Genomic DNA, 25,640 nt, shown 5'->3' with positions numbered 1-25,640 from the left:
ACACTTTGAGATGTGGTAGTGAAAGCACGGCATCATAAATGAGGTCTCAGAGAAACTGGGGCAGGTGTTTCAGGACAGTGTGGTTTATAAGGATATATGATTATGGACTATGACCACAAGTAGTCAGCTGAGTCAACACAATCTTTATTTACACTCTGAAACCAGAATTCTGAAATACTCAACCACGTGATAGATTATCTATCTACTATGTTTTATTGTTTTGGCTTCCTGAAAGGACAATGAAAGACACTCAATTGTCAAATGCAGGGTTATTAAGGAAAACTAACATTAAAACTAAAGAGAAAAAAATATTCATTAACTGAAACTAAAAACCACTAGTAGAAAAAACAATTACCAAATAAAAACAATGCAAAAACTAACTCAAATTAACAAAAATAGAATTGCATGTAAAATCATTTACATTTTTCCACCATCATATTAGCCTGGTTCCAGACCATAGACCCCGCCCACTCTCTGAGTGAAGCTCCACGCAGCTTCAGTCTGATAATCAGGCTACCATCATATCTGTCATGCCATACCTTTTCAGCTTATATAAAACTCAGCTTCCCTCATAACACTGTACCTTAAACTAAAACTAAATAAAAACTATACTAAAATATAATAAAAAGTCAATTCTAACTAAAAGTACTTATATACTAAACCTAATAACTAAACCAAACTGAAAAACAGAAACTTTCTACAAAATTAGAAACTAAAACTAATTGCTATTGGAGATTCAAAACTATAGTAACTCTGGTTGAATGTCACACTGTTGCCTGTGTTCTCCAGTCAATGTACATATTACAATTACATGGACATTTAAGAACTTACTGTACACATAGCAGTTTTCTTTTATTTATTTATTTATTTTGAAAGCGACCGTGAGAGAGACAGGAAAGGCTTACAGAGAGCAGGGGAATGACACACAGCAAACGGTCTGGCCAGCTGGGAGTCGAAACGGGGACACACTGATGAAGGCATTTTGCGCCCTAACCATTCAATTATAAAAACGTTTGGGAATTGCTCATTAAGTGGAAAAGCACCAGAATATGGATGAGCAAAAATAAAAAACATGATCCACAAACATTTAATTTTTACTCCTTTATTGTTCAGAAGACATTTTTGGAGAATTGCAAAAAATATTTCAGAGCAACTAAGTGGTCATTGTACAGAAAGAGCCAGTACAAGTCATTTAGCTCTAATTTTACATTAAGCAAACTTTGTTAGGATAGAATTATTAGACTTATTAATAATATAGAAAATGTTAATTTCTGTGCAGGATGTAGGGTTGTGTGCATAGCTTAAAACCCTCTTAAAACAAAAAGGAATAAAAGAAAAACCTAATACATAAATAACGTTTTAAAAGTTATTAAGAGCTGGTGAACACCAGACCCCCAACTAGATCAGTGGTTTATCCAAGTGATAGATTGAAAAAGAACTAACCCAACTCCATGTGATTAATAAAAGAAACATTTTACAAAATACAAGAGCGTAGTGAAGTCAACAAGTGATAACAAGTGATAATCGTTCCACAATGTGCTGCATCTTACCCACAGAATATACAGAGAACTGCATAGAGAATGTGTAGACAATGTAAGCTTTCAGCCCCGTTCCAACAACACACACACACACACACACACACACACACACACACACACACACACCACAGTTTTTAGACAAGTGGGGAAAAACTAGTTGCAGCTTCTTGGCAAAAATAATGTCCATCTTAGCTAGTCCTTTAACCCAGGGGTCTTCAACAGGGGGTCTGTGTATCTTTGTGTGATAGGATTTAGTTTTTTCACATTAACCACTTGAACCCTAGAATTCCTTTTCTGAGGGGAACATTAGCCGAAAATAGCAGATCTACAAGCTCTCAACGCCTCGCGCTGCGAGGTGTTGAGAGCTTGTAGATCAGCTATTTTTGGCAAAGAGGCTATAGGTGTAGAGGGAAAAAATAGCAGACTAAGTTAAAAAAAAAACTCTAATCTGAAACACAATTTTATACAATATAGAGTAGGGGGTCCCTGCTTCATCCCTCTCTCAGCTAGGGGGTCCTTGGCCTGAAAACGTTGAAGACCCCTGCTTTAACCAATTAACCCATATTTTATACTTAGGATGCGGTCACACCGAACTTTAATTCTGCCAATACTTTTCAATGGGAACAGAGCGTTTTTTTGCGGCCATATTGAATGGCAACAAACCGCTCCGTTCTCATTGAAAAGCATTGGCAGAATCCGCCCGCATAGGCAGACTCAAAGTTCGGTGTGACTACACCCTGTGTAAAATGTCTTTCGAAATAAAAATAAATGACAAGTTGCCAATCTACAAGCTCAAAACATGTGGCATGGCCTATAATGACATGCCTAAAATAGGGATGCCATGTTGAAAGTGGTTAATCTAGTACTGAATGTTGAACAGATTTCCCTTACAAGTGAAAAAGCTGCTAGTGGGCTGGGATCATTCCACTCTCCCCTTCCCGATCGATACATTCTAGTTCCACATAACAGTAACTTGTTTCAATACTATTCTCGAAACAAGTGCAAGTATCATCAAAATAATAGCTCTACATGTTGTTTACTTGTGCACAGAAAACTAAATGTTTCAAGACAACATTAGATAACATAACTTAAGGTGTTATTTTGCAATGTTCAGATTCCAAATATCTTGATAGTAAAATTCAATATATTCCACTAACATAAAAAGAATACAAACCAGCCAGCTGGTTGACCTTACAATCCTTCATGAGTTTTAGGTTTGGAACCATTGAGCAGTGTAGAAACTTAAATCAATAAAGATTCATCCCTTTTCTGCCTCTTTGGTGTTTGTTGATCTAAAGATAGGTGTAAACAATAATAGTGGTCTGTCTAAATGAAGGAAAACATCCTGTGGTTCTGTAAACACCAAAGGGCCAAGAACGATGCATACCAAACAGCAGGCCATTGCTCCACAAGGTGGCGACAAGGAGTATTAATTTAAATTGTGACTTGAGACAAAAAACTGAAACAACATGTTCTCTCGTCACCATGAATAGCACTCGATCACAGTTAATCTGGTGCATGAAGGTCATTCAAGAGGAACACACACATATAAACTTTAGAGGCACTAAGTGAATAATGCTTTGTTCCCTAATCAACAGGGAATGGCATCAGTTATGAACAGAAGGAGCCTGAAGGACCATTTTCAGGCACAGCGCAGCTTTCTCAAACTTGTCACAGACAATTTGAGAGCCACTAAAAACAAGAGTACTACAAAACCAGTGGTACTTAACTGCAGTTGCACTTCTTCTAGCCTACTTCTTCTAAATTGTTTGTATCTCACTGATTGCTGAATGAAAAGGTTTGTACTCTAAGGCAGAATACAGCCCATAAAAGACAAAGATCTTACTACTTACTACTCCTTGGCAGACGCACATAATCGCAATGAATGCAGTCATTAGGAATCTTCTGCATGTACGCAGATGCTCTGAATTACCATTGGACACTATGACACAGGTGAACAGAGTACATGTAATGTAGTACAACATATTTCACATAAAGTGCAACTGTGAAAAGACAGCTTACAAGCCGTCAAGAGTGGAGAGAGTTCCGGCCAGAACCAGGGGAGGAGTCTCTTCTCATGATGGCCTCAGTCCAGCTGGGGCTCCGGGAAAACCGTGGAGACAGAAGACAAGACAATCTACAGACAGGCTGCGTGAGCACTCCGGGTGGTGTATGGCCTAATGGCTCTCTATCACCACAGGCTCATACACACCAGCAGACACCCTGAAAGAATGAGGAGAAAAAAATACTTTATAAGAGTCTAAAAGCCCAGATAACAGCCCCTGGAGGCCATACTGCTTCTTACACAACTGGAAGTTTTGGCCAAAGGGTGGCGCTAGTGGAAAGGCCACCTTGGGGGTCACCAAAACCAGTAGGATCCATCCTGCAATCTACCTATAAAATAAGAAATATCTTGTGTGCAAAGCTGATATTTTGTCTGTGAGGTTGGCACTAGAGGAAAGGCCATGGGCTTATCATATGGTTAGGGGTTAATCTTCTAAGGAACATGAATGTGCTCAGCAGGTTTCATCGCAATCTGCCCATTAGATTTTGAGATATCTTGTGTATAAGTGGGAATCTTGGCCTAATGGTGGCACAAGAGGAAGGCCAAAACCCAGTATAGGCCATTGTCTGTTGTTTGTGAGTAAAGTGTTGGTTAGACAGACAGACAGACAGCAATGCTTAGAGCCCGACTACTATCGGGGATAAAAAAAATAGATGTAAAGAAGACATTAATGTGTATGAGCAATTCAGTAATGGAGAGCAGTAATGTGTGTGTGCATGTGAGATTAAGAGAGACATGGAGACACAGAAAGAGACGAGAACAGACAGAGACTATGATCACCTGTTTCCAAGTGTGATGCCGCTAGTAAGTGCAGTGGTTCCGTCCCTGCTAACGAACAGACGAAGGTTGCTGTCTGTGAACAAGTGAAAGACAAATTTAGAAACACTTAACATACTGGTTACAAAGACTGACACAAAACTAGAGCTAGCAGTGAAGCAATAGCCCACGTACTGCCCCTCAAGAGTTGTTGACATACAGTAGCACTGCCTTGGATAACACAGATGCCCTTGTTGGCCTAGGATACGATCCTCCCTGAACCCTCTCCTTTGTCTCTTTCTCTATTCTGTCTCCCTCTAAGCTTTCCTAATTTTGTCAGTAAAGAGGGAGCACTAAAGGGCAGAGGTCTATTCTCACTCCCTGAAAAAAAGAAGAAGCAAAGCGAGGGCTGGGAGTTGAGTAGGACGTCCCGATCAAAATTACATTATTCAACAAATCTTGGAATTTGACCTTGGGATGGTGCAGTGACATACTGACAACTTACACAGCATACAGCACAATATGACAGGGCAAGACACTATTGACGAAGTTTATACAAGTAACTACCTGTATATAATCAACATTCATTACTCTATAGTTGTATGTGGGCTCACGTACCTTCAGTGTTGTTGATGTCTGCAAAGTTTTGGCTCTGAACAATCTTCTCCACAATATCATCGGCATCCATGCGAGTGTCATCCACCCAAGAGGGCTGACTCTCCACGGAATCCTGCTTCCTCCTAAAACACAATGATTTAAACAGAAGAATAAGTGACAGCAGAGCATGTGAGCGGAGCGCGAGCGGAGCGCGAGCGGAGCGCGAGCGGAGCGACGCAATTTTGACGTGAGCGCGGAGCTGGTTTATAAAAAGGTTGGAGTGCTACTCAGAGCGAGGACCGCCTCCCGCTCCAAGCCGCCCTCGCGGGGGCCGCGCACCGAATGTTTGAGCATGCCCGGTCGCACGGACTCAGAGACACACAGACATCCAGCAGTGCACAGGCACCGAGATTTCATTAGAATTTCTACTTTCTTTTTCTTTTCTTTTTTTTATTGTTGAGCGACCCGGTTTGAGCGGAGCATGGAGCGAGATTTGCGCAAATCAACGTGAGCGAGGAGCGACGGGGAGCGGAGCGCGGGGAGCGGAGCGCGGGGGGAGTCGACGTGAGCGAATAGCGAGCGTGAAACCAGCCCCCTGGAGCGCCGAGCGGCATTTCCACCCGCTCCGCTCCGCTCACGTGCTCTGAGTGACAGCAATGTAATGTTCCAACTGCTTTCCTTGAACTCAGCTCTGCGTTTTTAGATGGGTCTAAATTTCATGATTGTGTATACATATTCATCATACTAATCACTGTGATGTCACCAACAGCTGATATCATGTTACATAGATTTCAATGCCGATGAAGCAGTGGGACATAATGAACAATAATTAAAAATAAATATATATCTTTATAAATAAATTCCAACACAACCATGGTTATCACTGAGGACCTCAGTTTCTACAACATTCATAAATCAGTTAAAACCATTAGTTGACGAAAAGGCATTTTACAAACATATAGGCATAGGCATCATTTCTATTGGACTGAAATTTTGGTCTTGGTCTTGTTTTGGCCATTTACAGTATATTGCATGTTCTTTGAACTTGAGAAACAATTTTCTGTGCAAACAAACAATAGTATTATCTCACAGTCAGAAGAAGAAAGACATCTTTTCTTTTCTGTGTAGTGTGTACTAGTGTTCACAGTGGCATGGCAGATCGCAAATGTTCCAATCCATTGCAATTAGCTCACGATTTTACCAGCCAAGATGATATTTTCCAACAAAATAAGACCTCCAGGGACAGCCTGGTGGCTCAACCGGTTGGTGTGTCCCTTGTTCAATTCCAGCAAGGAGACCTACATTATGTTGCATATCATCATTTCTCCACTCTGCCCTCCCTTTCCCATCTGTACTGTACCATCTTGTCATCAAGTGGATCAGGATTACAAAACATAATGTTCTATAAATAAATAAATAAGTATAAACAGTGGTTTAATACCTACAAAAGACGCCCCCTGAGTCTATACTTGTATGGAAGGATGATTGTTATTGCTTAAACATGTAACATAAGTTTGTGGGACATAATATGCTATATTGTTTAAAAAAAAATACATAGTGTTGCTTTAAACAGTAAAATCCCCAGTGTTTCTGACTGTGTGCTAGAAGCTCCTCCATCTCTGACATCCTCATCAGCTGTGCCGGTCAGACGGTGTGGTGGTGACTCAGCGCTGCTGAACTAGGCTAGGCGGCTAATGCTAGCAGTTTGCATTTTTGTTGTTTTTTGAAAGAAGTTACAATGAGATTGAGCTAACACTGACGCTTTGTTGCTCTATGTGTGGTATTGATTCAGTTTGTGGAAAGTTGTCTGGCACCGAGCCATCTCAATGGGTCTGGCCTGGCCTATTTCCAAGATAACAGATATAACACTTGCAAAAAGGTTGCTTTTTGAGAGTGAGTTGCCCCACAATATGAATGTGTTTTATTTTGATGGTAACTGTTGTATAATAGCATAGCAATATTACACTCAGGGGGTGTGCTTTACCATCATTATTGGCACAACAGCGATGCCTACTGACCGCATCACTGTCATGGCAATATTGATGGTAACTCCAACAAAACAGTTTATGATATTATAGGCAAGAAACAGGGCAAGAAACATTGCAGTTGCTTAATATTGATTAATTTCCACATTTGCAATGGCTAGTTTAAAAGTTTGTTAACATTTGGGAGCTTCCATGCAGTTATAGGGAAAGCGATGACGATACTGACCAATCTATTGTCTGCAGTGTTTTCACCAAATAAGTACCTGGTACTGACACTGTACGTGTACAAGGTACTTAGGTACTACTTTTGCCTGAGTCTAGTCGGTACGGTATGCAGTGTAACTTTGCCAAAAGTGTGTGTCTTGTAAAGCATTGATATTAGCACACTGTGAAACACGAATGAAAGCTCAGTTGGGGGTCTTTACCTGGAAAGTCTGTTGGGTAAGACAGGCCGTGGGGGACGTGGAGGCCTTTCTGGACGAGGGGGGTCCTCTGTGGGGGAGTCAGCCATCACAGTCTGGCTCCCAGAAGCACTGCTTCCTGTGGAGGTGTTCCTGCGATGTGTGAGGTCAGAAAGACTAGAAGAACAGGAGTGCTCTGTGCTGTACCCTAGAATTATAGTTTGACCCCCAAAAAAAGGAAGGCAATACATTATTATAGAGCTAGAAATAGTAGGCAGTAGTTGAGCAGAAGTCATAGAATTATAAATCTATGGTTAGCAGTAGCAGAAGTAAAACAAAATAAGAAAAAGTTTGATGCAAAACAGAACAATATTGTTAGTGACAATAGAGACGTGTCGGCCAGCCCGGGAATCGAACCAGGGACTCACTGTCAGGCATCAGAGCCTATGTGGTACCTACTCTGCTATTGGGTGCCCCACATAAAAATCGCTGAAATAGCAGTTATGTGTTTCGAGAATTGAGATGTGAAAAAGATTGAAATCTTTACGCAACATACTGTAGTAGCACTGTGCTCCAAATGGCCTTTCAGTAATAGCTTAGCAACAGCAAGAGCCACAACTAAAAACAAGTCAAAAGCAATATATACAGATTTGTGGGCAGGAACGGCAAGTGATAGTGTCTCTATAATGTCAATTGCTGGATATGAATTGTTAATCTGCAATTGTCTGTAGTGGTCCCAGTAATATTTAACAACAAAGTAGCATGCGCACACATACACACACACACACACACACAATACAAGTCTTTGACACAGAAATACACACACCGAGGTCAACAGAGTTCTGCTACACCTACACCACACATTTCAAATGTTTTTTCAACTAAAACTAAATCTTTTGCAACTGCATGCATGAGTCAGGTACGTATTTATGACAGGTACGTATTTATGACTTTCTTGCAGTGAAGTTATGGCAAATTGTCTCGACATAGACGTATGATCCAATTGCCAATGCCCCATCTACATATAATATGTCTATGGCCCCACCGACAGACCCATTTGTAGGGCTAGGCTCCACCCAGCCAAAAAAGAAAAGAAAGACAGCTGGATGTCACGGGGCTAAGGCCTTTTGTACCAGAGGCCATAGAAAAATAAAAGATTTTTTTTTTTTTTTTTTCATAAAAAACAAGATTTATAGGTTAACAAACCAGTACAAAAGTTTAAAAGGGGCACAGGGGTTTCAGGTGACATATATAACACTGTTCTAAAGTTTATATGATTGTCAAAGTCCAAGACAAGTTGTGGAGAAGCAACTGTTACTGTAACTCCAGTTTCTAAGCTATTTAGGGTTTCCATAGAACATGACACATTTCTTTTTACTTTGCACACCATTTTGTAATTAATGCCAATACCAGCAAGCACGATATAAAATTCTGAAACTTCTTCATCTGGAAATTGTACTAGAAAAAGAAAAGGCAGACATGCAAGTAGAGAAAGACTCATTACTGTGGTTTCTACCTGATATTCTGCTGTGCTGGCTGGCATAGCTGGAGTTACGAGAGTGGCCCGATTGGAAGACATCTCCTGCACTGCACTGGTTCACCTCAGATTCTTCTGGAAGACCTGGTGGGCAAAAAGTAATTTGATAATCACACACCTTTACTACGAGACAGACCCCACTTTTTATATATTTCTGTGCTAAACTAACTGGTTTGCAAAGCCATACCCGAGCTGATGATGGAGGGTCTGGGCTTAGCGCCCCTACCCAGAGAGACCCCTCCAGCAGGGCCCGGCTCTCCTGTCCCCTCCCCCTTACAGTCCAGCTGCAGGGTGTGGTCTTTGCCGGGGAATGAGATGAACTTGGCTGTGCTGGGGGGTCTGCAGAGCAACAACAACAAAACAACTCAGATCACTAAATGGACAAGGACATTGAAATGAGGTTATCAAAGAGATGGGTTTGATGTGGTATGGAAAAAGCTAATTTGTGCAGTTGAAAGGAAAAAAAAAGGCTTATAATATCAAATCTAAACATTAAATCAGGGTTCCCACAATATTTTAGCAATTAATGTTCTAAACTTTAAACATGTGTGCTATCAATGCCCCTAGACAGACTCGAGCAAAGGTGTAGCGTTACAAAAAGAACAGAGCTAGCAACGTATCACGGTGCACCGTGTTGTTAGCTTGTAGATCTATTATTTTTGTCACGTGACGCCTGTATACATTATGCCACACGTATTTCACATAATGCTAGATATGTTTTGGGACATGTTTATTATGAACAAATAGCCAAAAACCAAGTAAATGATATCCGAACGTTTTCCAAAACATTCAGTTAATTCCAAACCTTTTCCAGGCCTGGAAAAGTTTTTGAATTTCAAAATAGTTCCAGGAATTTCATGACCGTGGGAACCCTGTTAAATTAAGGGAAGGGAATGCATGACCAAACAACTCACGTTTTAAAACACGGATCTCCAGACAGGAGGGTCATCCCGATGATCACCTTCAAGAATCATAGAGCACAAATCAAATTAGACCATAATTTCAGGAATTATTTTGACAAGATTTCAGTTTTTATGACACATATACTTATTCAGTTCTAAAAGATTTCTGAAGTGCTTTTTCATGTTGCTTTCACATTGTAAGCTTGTAGATTGTAGTTATTTCCACAGAATGTTCACCTATTTAAACCAAATGTTTGCCTATTATTACATGGCCAGAATAGGGACGCTAGGATTCATGTGGTTAAGATAAGTTTTGAGAGGCCTCAGATTTCAATAACAATCACGAATAGGTGATATATCTCAATAATGAACAAATACATTTAAAAAGTGGTTTTGAGGAATTAAATCCTATTAAAGTAAGAGTGACTAAAAACCCACATGTCAAAAAGGCTGGTATTGTACTTTAAGTGGTTAAGCTCACTTAAATTAATTTAATCTGACTCAAAGTGAGGTCCAACAATAGGCCTAGCTATTATTTAAAACTAATCAATGCACTGCCCCTTTAAGCGTTCGCAATGAACATACAGAACTTGAGCTATATAAAATAGTTGCTGTCAAAACATGTTCATAGTGTATAATAATAATAAAGACAGCTTATTCATTGTGTTTAACAGTGCTAGCCATTGTTTTCACGAGCATCGCTCTTATCTTTCTTTTGAGGCAGAGTTGCAAAACCTCCAGGCTGTACTGGTAACCTGCCACAGAAACAGAGCCTTGCCTTCAGTATGGAGTTGTCCTGCCGTGTGTTCTTTGTGTCATAGCCTTCCAGCAGGCAGCAGCGTACAGTGGAGCCAGAGCCAGCAAACTCCGCCATGTTGAGGTCAGTGAAGCCCAACTGTGGAAGAAAAGGGCAGTTTACTGTAAAACCAGTGGTTTTCAAAAAATGTTCTGCAATGGGCAAAACAAAAAGGGCAACTCAAAATCTCAAAGCACACCTGTATTCATAGCGAAAGTAGCAGATCTACAAGCTCACAATGTGTTACATCGCTATAGTTGCTTTTTTTGTAAAATAATATTTGTATTTATTTAAAATATTCACCTACAATGACTGCCCAAAATAGGGACGGCAGGTTGAAACTGGTTAAAATACTTTTGAGGATATATTATTTGCCTCTGTATTGGGAAATGAGTGCACACCAACAAAACAAAGTACTGATATAGTAAGTAAATAAATACATATTTTTTTGTATTGTTGTATGTATATTGCAATAAAAATGTGTTGTGTAGTTGTCACAAAATCCCAATTTCTCTCACTGCAAACCCAGCGTGCCTCAGTCAGCACACCACTTGGGAACCACTGGTGTAAACGTATACTTAGAAAAGAACAGATTTTCAAGCGGAAATGAATCACGACGTTCACTTGACAATCTGTTATTTCCGTCATACGACGAAGTATAAATTAGGCTTAACTTGAGTCATTCTAGACCTGCTAATGCAGGGGTTCAAAGCCTTTTTTGGCAGGTGCCCTTGTATTTAGATTGGGACATTTCTGTCAGGCCCTGTCATTTAAAGCACAAGAAAATTACATATCTTTTCTCATCCTAGACTAGACTTCTGATGTTTACTGTATGAAACAAGCCCAAAAATAATGTTTCATTCCTCAGCAGGGATGGAAATAAGTTGAAGTCCAACTGAGTAGTGTAATAGGCAGACATGGCTTTTATAGTGGGCTATAAAGTCCAAAAGGTTGCTGGTATTTTTGTTGTATTTGTTCATATTTCAAAAGACGGCTAGATGTCATTACAAGAATGTATAAGGGTTTATTATCTTTCTTTCTAGATTCACATCAGTGGTGGGAAGGAAGTGCAGAGAAGCAAAATAAATACTTAATATTGTGTTATCTGTGTAGGAAGGAAACAGGATGCTAATAATTCTATTAAGATTTGCTATTGAGTAATGAAAAAAATAAAGAACTGTTTTCTTTAAAACCTTTTGTCCAACAATTGTGTGTAATTCACAGCTACACTATTTAGAAATGGATCTGATAACAACCTTCCCATTGACAAAAACAAATGGTAGCCCCCAGTCACTTGAGAAGTGAAGTTCTCAGAACTTCTCACTACTGCAAATGCAGTCTTTTTCCTACTAATTGCACAACAGGAGACTGCTCTCATTCTCCTCTATCCAGGTTTCCTTCTCTTTCCAAACTACAGTGTAAAGAGGTGTGTACTTAAGGAAGCCAACTTCCAAGGAGGAAAGCAGTGGTATATTTAGCTGAAGGAAATCTAAATCCAGAATGAGAGAAAAGAGAGGAAATGGTTCCTGTTGGAGCAACAACCTAGTAAGTTGGATCAACAAAACTTCATTTTCATGAGATCTTAATCGTGTCTCCATCCATCACAAGATGAGATCTGACAAACATCTCACACTTTCTGGGAATTCATCTGCAGGATGTTTTGCAGAGTCCCAACAAAGATCAATGTTGAGGTGGCCAATTTTGGGATTTATATGGATGCCAAAATGATTATGTATTTTCCAAACCGTGGTGAAAAACGCAAATATTTAGGTGGCATGACATTAATGTTAACATGTCATGTTAACAAGACTTAAGTACATCCTTAACGGTTTCTATCTGTTTATGAACATGCAGCCCGAGGTTTCCAGGGGGAGAAGTGAGCTCTTACCTTCGTATAAGTTTTCCCTCCTTTGAGTTCCTGCAGTGAAAACAGGAAAAGAGACGATGAAACTGGAGCACTGTGACTGATCCACCCTCCAATTACATAGGCTTAGAATTACAGGGGTCAAATTACAGGGATATGACCACGCTTATGGTCCCTGCATAGCTGAGTGGGTCAAGTATAGCACCAACACTGCGTTAGGGGTTCCGTTCACACTGGGGCCACCCATACTAAAAGATGTATGTACTCATGGTCCTGTAAGTCACTAAATGCTTAACAGGGTCCTTATACTCAGTTTCAGTCTTCTGGGAATTACCTAATTTATTTCTCATACGTTTGAAGACTATCCAGACCTGTGTAGCAACTTTTGGCTTTAGGGTAATAATACTATAGCCGTGTGAGTTCGACCAAGAAATGAAGACAAGATGGTACATGCAGGAAACAGTGGAATGTGGCGTTTACAGACACATAAATCCAGCCCTCTCATCAGGCGACTGCAGCGATACTAACCTTGCTTGGGGAAAGTTGACTTCATTAACTTGGATTTTAGTGCACGGTGTCCCATAGTGCAGTAGTCAACACTACCCCTTCAAAACCCACATGAGCCCATGCTTCGATATACAGTACTTTCGGTTAATTGCCCACGGCCCTAATTAGAACCCTCTCCCATCTTGTGCTTCCCTGCTCTGTCGCACACTCAAGGATTCCTAATGTCTGTTTGAATGAAGCAACATGCTGAGCGGAAGGGACTGGAGAGAAAAGGGAAATGAAGGTCTCACCTTCCTGACAGATACCCTGCAGACAGAGGGATCCAGGACACCAGTGTGAGGGTTGGCGCTCATCTTGCACACAAAGGTGAACCGTTTCCTCCAGCGGACACAGTTCTCCTGAACCGCCTCTCTGTGGGTGGAAAAAAAAAAAAAAAAAAGAAAGATCACAATCACAATCCCTTGGTTGGACACGCAAACTGTAAAGCCCTGAGTTAGGGCTGGGCAAATATATATCGATATTTAGAACTAATAACCAACTTATGAACGAATAATCGAAGACGCACGTTTTTTTTACACCAATTAATGGACATGAAAAAGGTCTTCTATCCAACATCACAATACAGAATAGACAGTTTCTGTATATGTTAACACTTACTAAGTTGTATTTATTTTATTCAAATTCATGTAACTACCCAATGAATAACTATGATTAGGCTGATTTGTTTCTGCACAACAAACATTTGTAATAACAGTAAACAAAATCGACCCAGTTAAGATATGATTTGGTATAACATTTCATGCTTCATGCACCCTTTCCATTTCATACTCCATGCTTTCTTGAGACTAATTTCATAATTTGACTTGGTCTATATACTGTACATTATGCTGATAATAGCTAGGGAATATGACATCTAGCTAATACATCCACGATAACATGTTACATTACAGTGGTATACAACTACATCAAACATGGAGCTATGTGCATTTTATTTTTCCTTACTTGACTTTTGTACTATTCTTAACCCCCTCAAGAAGTGTAAAATAGACTAATGTTGACAACACATTATGTCATCACTGGGTCATGGTTCCATCATCAATCTGTCCCAGGCTGACGCAGAACATTTTTATGTTAAGCATTTAATCCAGAAAAACAGTGCAATGTACCCATCAACATGGCTGTTGACACAGATGAGATTCTGCATCTGCGTCTCTCAACAAGAGAGATTCAGTTTTGTAGGGATTAAATGTGACTTTTCCGGTGACAGTCTCTCTAAAATCAGTGGTTCCCAAACTTTTTAGCTCAAGACCCAAAAGACAAATCAGCTGTTTGCCGGGACCCAAACTAGTGACAGCAGATCTACAAGCTTTGCGATACACTTTTTTAAATCTTTTGATAGCGGTTTGGGAAACAGTGCTCTAAATAACTAAACTAACTACTAACTAAACTATTATGTTGTCCACTCGCGACAGAACACTACATGCCACAGCGCCATAACTGTTTTTATTTTTTCTCTTGAACACCCTAGCGAGGACATTCGGCAAAGAAAGGCGATCTACTAGCTAACAATGCGTTGCAACGTGATGGGTTGTGAGCTTGTAGAATCGCCTATTTTCTGCGAGGCTATTTAGTTGTAGAGACAAAATAGGAGGGGACCTAGTATAGAGCCCTGGGGGGAAACTAAATATAAATATATCTATACAGACAGCACACTTGTTGAAGGAGCTAGTTCACAATGCCTTGCTCGCGGCTGTGAGTGTGAGAGAAAAAAAGTGTTTGCATTGCAAATGTGCCACAGGAAAAAGGTAACTGTCCATAACCTGGCGAAAGGTTTCGGTGCACAACCGCCGGTTTCAAAAACAGTAACAGTGCTCTCTGTTCTGATGCAATCTGGTTCTCCATTTGAACAAAGTTCTCTATGACTGACAGTTTCACAAATTTACAGGGAATGTCATTTGAAACTGGACACTGGTGGTGTGTACCACAGGACACGTAAACTGTCACTGGGACTGCGTATTGAGACCATTGGTTTGCAAACCATGGTTAGGATCTGTGCCAAACAGTATGTCGTTGCTGTCGGGGGGGAAACCTCCTATGTCCAAAACTGTTACTTTTTAAAATATCAAAAATAACTGATCTACAAGCTCAAAACATGTTGCGATGCGTTTTGAGCTGGTAGATCAGCTATTTTTGCTACTTTTTTTTGTGACACTGCAAATGTAGTAACGTTGGGCTTGAATTTACGGGGGGGGAAAAACAGAAAATTATAAAATATGGAGATAATAGGTTTCTGCCAGACAACAACGATATTCACCTTCAGAAAAGGTTTCTTACCTGACACACATCACTCGTTACTGAGGATCCAGACAATTTAACCTCACTATAACACTATATACTTTACTGTACGTGAAACAGAGAAAATAGCCGTGTTGTGAGCTTGTAGATATGCCATTGGCATTTTCCTACGGATTTTCTGCCGAATGTGCCTATTTTTGCTGAATGTTCTTCTATCATGATGGCATGCCCCGGAATGGAGACGCTGGGGTTCATGTGGTTTAGCCTCACTATTCAACTAAAAACTAAAGTTAGCTGCTACCCTTCAAAAAATGCACGGTAACCTTGTGATTTTCTGCAATCAATCATTTTGGAAGAGTAGGTGACACTCTTTCCCCTTTGCATGGCAGATCTCATTTTGGAGCTAACACCCTTTCATTTATTCTTGTCCCATACCATGCGAGGGAGTGGTAGACCATCTGCACCGTCAAATGTTTCTGGAGTGACTCCAACATAGTTCCACTATATCATGGTCAGTATGTCCTCCTACGTCATCTGTGGCTCTTCACCCATTAAGACCGGCGGGACGCATTTGTGTCATTTTAGATTTCTTTGGCTATTAAAAAATAGCAGATATACAAGCTCATAGCTTGTAGATCTGCTTTTTTTTTTATAAAACCGTGAAAATGTACGCAAATCTTTTAATATATATATTCTTTAAAGTGAACATTTGTAACTGTCAAATGTCTCAACAAACGTAATGTATTTTTTTTCTGAAAACATATTGTTACTGTGTCAGTGGTGCTCAAACTTTTTCTCGTCAAGATCCGCAAAATTATGTTTTTGGCCGCCGATCCCCATCAAAATATGTTGTTCCAGGGACCCCCCAGAAGCAAAGATTTGAGTTAAAAATGTTGTCTGAAGAAAATATAACACAAATGTTCAAGATTTTTCAAAAATAGCAGATCTACAAACTCGTAGCGTGGCACTCGTGCCGAGCTATGAGCTTATACAGTAGATCAGCTATTTTTGAATAGCCCAAAGTATAAAATAATAATTATAGATAAAAATCTAAAATGACACAGTATGCGTTCCCGGATTGAATGGGTTAAAGGGTATTTGGCGCATTTGAAACATAAGTCAATTTTAATTCAAATATAATTGCTTGTAATGTATTCTGGTTAGCATTACCATTTATATGCACTTGCAATGATGCTACTTAGATGTATGTAACTTTGCTCAGAGACTAGTTGTACATATACACAGTATCACTATTATTACTAATTGAATCAGTCTTTATGTGTACAGTTTGATAATTGGTGTTTAAGTAATAATAATAATTACATAATGCACAAATACACACTCATAGTGCAAGCTAGTGGCAGCTGCCTGATGCTCGCAGCCCCCTCCCCCATTCAACAACTTTCAACTTTCTACTTTCAATTCCAACTCTTAACTATGTCCTGCACGTCCCCACAACACCATAAACCCTTTCATCCTTTCTTTCCATCATTGGGCCTTTCGGGGAAACAGTATTAATTGGTATTCATTGCAATGTGAGCTGTGCATGTTTAATAAGAACTATGAGTCAAAGAAAAGGCATGATGCGACTTGAATGTTCTCTTTTCATAAGTTGCACTTGCACCATATGTGCTGCTAAACACGTGCCCAGATGTTTTATGTACAGCCTTTTCATACAATGGACAGTGGACAAAGTTAAAGTATTGTCAATAAAAAATGCCCGCCTGATATTCTAAAAATATAGTTTCATATAAAAATCTGTCTGCAGTCAAAATGTGTCTTATGGCCAGTAATGGTAGTCCATAATGTAAAGTAAATTCCAGCAATCCTTTTGTAAAGTCACTAGATTCCAGAATGCTGAGTATCAAATTTTGCAGCAAGATCATTAAACTGCACAATTCCTGCACTTGCTTCACTTTAGCACACACACACACACACACACACACACACACACACACACACACACACACACACACACACACACACACACACACACACACACACACACACACACACACACACACACACACACACACACACACACACACACACACACACACACACACACACACACACACACCTTATCAGAAATTCCATGCCTTTCAACGCCCTCCTTTTAGTCAGTAACAAGGAGCGTTCCTCGCCCACATTCCAAAGTCCAGATGGCTTTATTCAGTAACCAAGGCAACCTCACACGCCTCAAAATCCCCGGCAACTCTCAGCCAGGAACGCAGCAGAGAGAGTCAGACCACCGAATTTGAGCAAGACGAGGAGGTGAGGGGGTGCAACATTTAACAACAACCCCTTTGTAGAGCCATCAAAAGACTACTCTGAGGGACTGCCAAAGGGATTCTCAGTAACTCCAGGCCACAGTGAGAGACCAGACAGACCTGAGGGATTCTGACCCTGCAAAGAGGCAACACTGGTATGGCCTTCAATCAAGAACTAGGCCTACATGATAAACATTAACCGCACCCCCCCCCCCCCCCCCCCACACCCAAAACAAAATTGTCCAGTGCCTTTCTTTTCATGCATTCGCCCACTGAATGCACCTATTTCAGTGACAAAATACTTAAGGACTTTAAAAAGAAAGTCTGGCACGCAATGTTGAAAGACAATCCTTTGTCAGTTTTAACCTCCAAAAATCAGCACGGTCAAGAATCCCAAAGTAAACCAGATACACGGACCATGACATACCACGAACAGACTACAGTTTCCCCACAGACTGGAATGGGAAAGATTATCAATGTTGTAATCAACTAGAGATAATTAGTTAATTAACATATTCAAAGAAAGCACATAATATTACTATAATGTGATTATATGTTTTAAACTTAAAATAAAATAAAAGCTTCATTCTTCCCATATGCTCTACTCTTTTTCCTTTTAGCACATCTTACATGATCATAAATCTAGGTTCAAACAAATTGTTTAGTTAAGTCTATTGTCAGGTCACAGTGCCTCTGACCCTTGCATTCCTGACTATTGGTTCGTTCTAAAGTTTGTGGTCTAGGTAGGACAGTGGCTCTCAAACCTTTTCATGTCATGGACCCCCAAATTGATATGTATATGGCCGCGGACCCCCATCTGAAAATGTTTTGTGCCAGGGACCCCCAGAAGAAAAAAAAACTAAATTATTCAACATTTGAAAAAATAGCAGATGTACAAGCTTGCAGCGCAGCACGAAGTGACGCACTGTGAGCTTGTAGATCTGCTTTTTTTAAATAACCAACATATATTATAGATGGATAAAGTGGTTAAAATCATTGTGATTATAATCAAATTTCGCTGGGGACCCCCTGGAACACCCCTGCCCCTCAAGGACCCCTGGGGGTCCCCGGATCCCACTTTGAGAACCACTGGTCTAGGAATTCAAAACGTATTATATCATCAGAAAGTCACTCTGGAACTAGCTTCAGCTAAGTGCCTAAAATGTGACGTCCCTATGCTGTTGCCCCCATACGGTACCCCAGCTTGTGATGACTAACTGTGTCAGCAATGCACGAGCACGAAATCCTTATCTCCCATCCTGCCTCGGTGGTTCCTCAGGGCCTGGTCCACACACACACAGCAGAAAGACAAACAGCGGCCTGCCCATGTCACCGTGTCAAAGGGTAAGAGGGGCCGAGATAAACAGCCTGGGAGCAAAATGCTGAGGAAGCAGCCAGATCCTGCTGGGGGGCTATAACATCAAACAGGGTGACGTAGCAGTAACAGGGTTTAGATTTGCCAATCATGTCACGTTGGAACGGTTGAAGCTCACGGGTTTGATTCCTGAAAACTGCCAATATGCAACAATATCAATTTGTCCTGTTAAAGAGTTGAATGCTCGTCGTACCTAGTTCTCACTCATTTTGAGCTGGTTTATATCAGAATGTCAGCCAAATCCTTTTAATATAAATGCCCTCCTCAATGTATTAGGAGGACTTTACAAATGTATATAAATCTAAGTCTTTGCTCTGTTTATGCAGCTGCTGTCATCTTTCTTTGCAGCTATCCAAGTTCATTTATTGAGCATGCTGCAGCACTCTGATGCAGTCAGAATGAAACCAGAACTTAACTTTAGTAACATGACCCAAAAATAGGAAAATCCTTGATACTTGCCTGTGGCTCACAAATTCCCCTGAAATGAACTTTGAGGTTGTATATGCAACACTGGTCTGTACTGTTGTGGTTCACCTAGGTACCACTGTTAAGATTTTCTTTCAGCCACCTTGGAAGATAACAATTTGAGGAAAACGCTGTAGGACTCAAGGACATTTCCCTTGATCCGAGGAGTTGAAACCTCATAAAACAAGGGGGAAATAATTGGATTTTAGGCATATTCCTACTTCTGCTGTGCCAATTGATGTGAAATTCTGTTCAGAGGGAACCCGCTTAGTTTAAACAAGACAGTCCTTTGGATTACCTGGACATTGACTATAGTTCTAATAGGCAAAGCACCTCACCTCTTGCCAAATACAAAAGTCTGTAAAAGTGTGATGAAAACAGGAAACAGCTGTCGAGAAGCCGCTGGTCCCTTTCAACCTCACGTTTTTCATACCTCTCTGGAGTCCTTCCTTTGCACTCGGCCTACAGCTCATCTCTTCCATTCACCCTCCCAAGTCTCAAACCCCCCCGACACTCAAAGAGTTTCCTTCCAAAATAAGATATGGATTCCACCACTGGAAAAATGTGATACCTTCTCCTACAAAATACTTGATAGCGCAAAACTGAAAACAAATGAAATGAAAAACGGATTTGATAAACGGATAACGTAAAGCCTTGTTGCACAATACTGAATCCTTCATTTCGTATATTCTCTCTGAGGGATATAAACCACGTATATACTTCATTGTGCGACAAATCGTGAAAATAGCCGATCTACAAGCTCACAACGCATCAATGTGTTGTTAGCTTGAAGCTCTGCCATTTGATATGTTTTAACATTTAAAAAAGGTCAATATTTTGGGTAGGAAAAGAAAAGAAAATGTGTTTGCCCACCAAAATAGGGACTCCGGGGTTAATGTGGTTAAATGACAAGTACGGTCATATAGCATTTCTGGACAGAACCAATCACTTAAATCCCTTTGTACTCATGGCCCGACCAGCTGTGTGAGCAAACCCTCGTTCACGTGGAAACATGTTCTGTCTGTGCCTACATCACCATGGCCAAATCTGATCCAGAGCAGGAAATGGATACAATCAAGCCACGTTGCCACATCAAACAGCCAAGTCTACTCACTGCAGTCTCTTCAAGCTAGTTAAAGCCAGACTCAAACACAAGCAAAATGGCTGATAAAAAGCTACAGTATAAGACGACTCATGCAGTACTGCAAATTACGTTTCCCCTGCCAAAACCCTATAGGAGCTGTAGCGTACATGCACTGTATACAGTTATGGCCCCTAGCTCAGTGCAGAAGAAAACATGTTGGGTGTGAGTCAGTGAATGTGATTCGACTGAAAGTTCACACAAGAAAAATATATTGAATGCCAGGGCTTCGAATTGCTGGATTGTTTCCAAATAGTTTACTAGATCTAATTGTTCTGTTCTGATTTTTCTATTGTGCAAGACAGTACAATATTTTGTACCCAACCCTCTCTCAAATTATTATTACCTCAACAGAAATGACCCTAAACAAGTCAAAAACCTGAATTCTCATTTAACCACATAAGTCCAATTTTATACTTTGTCTACTTCGAGATCTACAAGCTCACAACACATCACATGCCGATGCGTTGTTGTGCGCTGTAGATCAGCTATTTTAAAAAACATTTGAAAACCTTTGACAAATCTTAAAAATTGTGGGGACATTTTGGATATGGTGGCATGGTTAAATAGATAAAGAGATTTGATTGGCTACTTTCTGATGCGTCAACATCTATACAGATGCCAAATGGATTTTTAGTGCTGATGGGTATTGTTTTCCCAACACCCAGCCTTAGTTACAGAGCTTTTATGGGTGGAGAGTAAGTGTTGGAACGGTCACATTTACAGCATGTGATCTGTTCTGATTACGCACAGCCTTAGAGCCAATGGGACTCAGGGTTTTCAGGCCTGAAGAGCACGGTCCGCTGGTTCAACTCTATGTCTAACTCTCAACTGTTCCAAACTCACAACAAGGCAAGGCACAGACCGGACAAAACAAAGAGGGTGTTTGTGTATCGTCCTCACTACAGGACTATGACATAATGTTAGGGACCACTTCGTGCTGTCTCCGTGTCCCTCGTGTGAGGAGCCCCTTGTTTTGTACATCTACACAGACAGTCAGAGGGAGAGACATAAACGGCAGCTCAGCCAAGAGGAATCTGAGCCGTTATATAACAGCCACAGAGATGGACTTGAACTCGCAGCAGCTTGTTGGAAGCCTCTGTGATCACGGTCCTCTTAATGAGGACAGGAAGAGGAGGGAGGCAGCAATCTTTTAAATGTCCATGTATTTCTCTCTGATGACCGGCAACAACAAAAAAGAAAATAGAAACATCCGCTGACAAGTATCACACTTTAGGATTTGCATCATGATATGCCAGTTTGTTTGCTCTCCCTTTCAAAGGCCATATGCCGTCTCGGGACACGTTTGTGTGCTCAGGGAGGTTGACTGCGTCATTTGTTCTGCTCCAGAGTGGGTACACACACAAAGAAGATCTCCCTTTTGGTAAGGGCCCAGAGGAACAGTCTCTCATGTATATAGGGGTTCTTTAGCTCGCATTTTGGCAGTTAAAGATAAAGAGGCTTGTTTGAACATGTAGGGCAAATTAGGTGTGGCAATAGAGCTGCAGGAATGAAAAACAAGCCTATGCAGTCATTTTTCTTAGACAGAAAGACATATCACCTTGCTGTTCTCAAACTACATTCCCTCTTGAGGTCAGCACACAAAAAGTCACACACCCTGCGGAACTTTCTTGCGAAGAATACAAGATCACTTGCCTGACCTCCTCTTTGCAATCAGTCTGACACTTCCCTCTGGAAGAAGGTGACAACGATTCCCTTGGCAGTTAAGTGCCACCTAGCCCTACAAAACACCATCCCAGATTGCTTCACAATTTGAGGTTTGCCTATATAGGTCAGGGTGCATGACTTGTATGTCTGGCTGTGTCAGAGTCGTGAGAGAAGAGAGACAGAGAAACTGTAGAGAGGTACCAGTGTTGCCAGATGAGATGTACAATAATGATCGTATTTGGATGATCGTTTCACCCTCTCTACGATGTACGATCAATAATTCCAAAAATGCCCAAATGTACGGTCATTTCGCCGTATCACAAAAAAAGTGTGTGAATTGACTTAAATTACCTGGCTGCTGATTCAGGATCCGTTTTGGCTTTTCAAAATAAGTCAAAATAATCTGACCCTAGATCTGTACTTAGAGGCATTAAAAACACCGGTCGCATCTTTCCAGTCCAGTTTCAGGCTTTTATTTGCGTAAGGGTCCAGGAAGTTGCCTGTTTCTACGCAGCATATGTGATGCGTTTGTGTCACGTAGGAGTCTCAAATAAGGTTGTTTCTTACACTAAATACGCATTTCTTTTTGTGAAGTTACATATTTACATGTGTGATTTCTCTTTTTTGGCTGTGTACGATAGTTTTCTTTAAAAATACGATAATTTTAAGCCTCTGGTATGATAGTTCAACATTTCCCATCTGGCAACACTGAGAGGTACTGTACTGCATTGGTTCACAAAGTGGGGTCCGGGGACCCCCAGGGGTACTTGGGGGGGGTTCCAGGGGGTACCCAGCAAAATGGGTAAATATAGCATCAGAATAATTATGACCTTTTATACTTTGGCTATTCAAAAATAGCAGATATGCAAGCTCATAGCGCGGCACCGAGTGCCGCGCTATGAGCTTGTAGATCTGCTATTTTTGAAATATCTTGAAAATTTGTGCAAATCTTTGAATATATATTTTTTAAAGCGAACATTTGTAACTCAAATCTTTGCTTCTGGGGGTCCCTGGAACAAAATATTTTTAGATGGGGGTCAAATACATATCATTTTGGGGTCCTTGACATGAAAAAGTTTGAGAACCACTGCTGTACTGTACTGTACATTGGCGGAGGGAGAGGCAGTGCCACCACCACAGCATGTCGTGCAGAAGTGCCATGAGACACTCAGTTGCTCCCATGATGCCTGTGTCAAGTGATCATGCCTCATCGTGAACCTGTCCACACAGCCAACACACATGTGCAAAAACAAGCCATGACAGATCCTGGAGTGTCTTGCTTGTGTGACCAAAATAACATTGTTTTGCACACAATTCACTCCCATCACAATCTACCCTCGGGATCAACAGAAAGGGGACAAAAGCTAGACAAAAGCACCTTGTGTTGAAGTTAGGAGGAGAAATGGGTGTATGTGACGTGCATGAGAAGCTATGGGGCACGGTGAGCAGCTGAAGACTTCAGGCCATCTCTGCCATCTTTGTGACCCGTTAACTTATCTATCTAATCCAGGGGTCTTCAACAGGGGGTCCGGGACCCCTAGGGGGTCCTCAGAGTTACTACAGGGGGTCCGCCAAATCTTTGGGTGACATGATTTTTCTTTTTACCTTAACCTCTTGAACCCTAGCATCCCTTTTCTGAGGAGAACTTTAGCCAAAAAATAGCAGATCTACAAGCTCACAACGCCTCGCAGCGCGCCGCGAGGCGTTGTGAGCTTGTAGATCGGCTATTTTTGGCAAAGAGGTGTTTGGTGTAGGGGGGAAAAATAGCAGACCTAGTGAACAAAAAAAGGTGGAATCTGAAACACAATTTTATACAATATAGAGGGGGTCCCTGCCTCATCTCTCTCTCAGCTAGGGGGTCCCTGGCCTGAAAACGTTGAAGACCCCTGATCAAATCTAAATGACAATTATTAGGTGTCTCAGCAAGATAACATTATAGCTGCATTGTACAGTGCTGTACTTACCAATTCCGTCTGTAAGTGGAGTAAAGAGGACAGTAATACTATATTTTGATTGTTGTGATATGATTTTGAAGGAGGTGGCATATTGTCTGAACCCTAACCTCTGTGCCAACATAACCTTGGATCAAGACTATCATAGATGTATTTTATCGAGTCTGACTTTTATTTTATATATGCAAATGTCAAAATCGATAAAATACATATGATAGTCTTGATCCAAGGCCAGTGCCAATAAAGAGTCATAAGGCCACTTCACAGAACAATGCCATGAAATCAAATTAAGACCAGGTCAACATTTCGATCAAGTAATTTTACTCATCTATAGCTACATTCAAATCACAATGAAAAACAAATTAAACCCAAACTAGAAGGTTTTGCATTTGCTCCTAACAAAACATGTACAGTACAGTTTAAGAAATTGCCTATTGATGTAATGATGTGCATCAGACTGTCAAAGAGAATACAAACATCTGGTGAGGTTATTATAACACAATGCAGTATTGTTGAATTGTGCAGTGGTAGAAAGTAACAAGTATATTTACTCAAGTACTGTACAGTTTTGAGGTATTTTTTATTTACTTTACTGGATTATTTCAATTTTCAGTCCTTTACTTCTACTCCACTACATCTCAGATGCAAATATTGTACTTTTTACTCCACTACAATTATTTGAAAACTTGAGTAACTAGTTACTTTGTAGATTTTGATTATTATTACAAAACACATTTTGAAAACTTGAAAAACATTCAGGGACATTCTGCATAATGGGTACTTTTACTTTTTGTACTTTAAGTACATTTTGATGCCAATACTTTTACTCAGGTACATTTTAAAATTCAGGAGTATATTGATACTTTTACTCAAGTAGAAGAAATGTGAGTACTTTTTACACCACTGATTATAACACAATGCACTGTATTGTTGATTTAATTGGGGATGTGTGTTTGTTTCAATTACCTCGAGGAAGTTGCAACAAAGTCGCCATCCAACAGCCGCAGCTTGCAGAACAAAACTCCGTTGACGAAAGGCACCGCGGTGAGTTCCTCCAGAGTCAACTGTGTCTGGAACTTAAATTTCTTCTTTTTGTTCACGAAAAAAGCCATCACTGTTGCACTAAAGAACGTCAAACGAATCAAGGACGTGTAACAAACACCAACAAAAAAAACCTATGAACAAAATGTGGGGGGGGAATTGAACGTTGCCCCAGTTTGTTACTGCTGCATATCGTCAGCCGAATTCCTCTTCATAGATGATTCCGCCGCACCGACATCTGTAAACATATTCAAACAGGGGGAAAAAAACTCATTCCAGATTTCCATAGAACTGTATGTAACGTTACGTTATCACTTAGGGGGAAAAAGACTTAGAAGAACGTCGTAGACCTACCCGAAGACACGTAGTACCCATCAGAACTTCGGTAAAAGTACATGTCAGGAGAGCAAACCCATGGCAGAGGAATCACTTACTTCTACTAGATGACAAGGAGGGAAGGAGACGGTCTGCGTCCCTTTCTCTCC

General features: G+C 40.6%; 1 protein-coding gene across 2 annotated transcripts; it reads right to left on the bottom strand.

The window, feature by feature from the left end:
• Nucleotides 1-880: 880 nt before the first annotated feature.
• LOC311044436 (early estrogen-induced gene 1 protein-like) lies at nt 881-25,640 on the bottom strand. 2 transcript variants are annotated; one of them, XR_014600699.1, is made up of 13 exons: nt 25,510-25,640; nt 25,081-25,393; nt 13,239-13,359; nt 12,466-12,495; nt 10,560-10,676; nt 9,794-9,840; nt 9,067-9,218; nt 8,859-8,963; nt 7,367-7,550; nt 4,978-5,099; nt 4,384-4,456; nt 2,098-3,761; nt 881-1,751 (listed from the first exon to the last, which is right to left on the bottom strand). XR_014600699.1 is itself a non-coding variant. In XM_084056005.1 (12 exons), the coding sequence occupies exons 2-12, from the start codon at nt 25,224-25,226 to the stop codon at nt 3,716-3,718; spliced, it is 1,143 nt and encodes a 380-aa protein (XP_083912131.1). In that variant the 5' UTR covers nt 25,227-25,393; nt 25,510-25,640; the 3' UTR covers nt 881-3,715. The 2 variants fall into 2 exon arrangements, 1 of the variants encoding a protein (XP_083912131.1); XM_084056005.1 differs by having other exon boundaries at nt 881-3,761.

Source organism: Gymnoscopelus microlampas (genome assembly GCF_963454915.1).
Source record: "Gymnoscopelus microlampas genome assembly, chromosome: 4".
NCBI lineage: Eukaryota > Metazoa > Chordata > Actinopteri > Myctophiformes > Myctophidae > Gymnoscopelus > Gymnoscopelus microlampas.
Note: the sequence above shows the minus strand (reverse complement) of the source record. Positions and strands in the feature narration are given on the sequence as shown.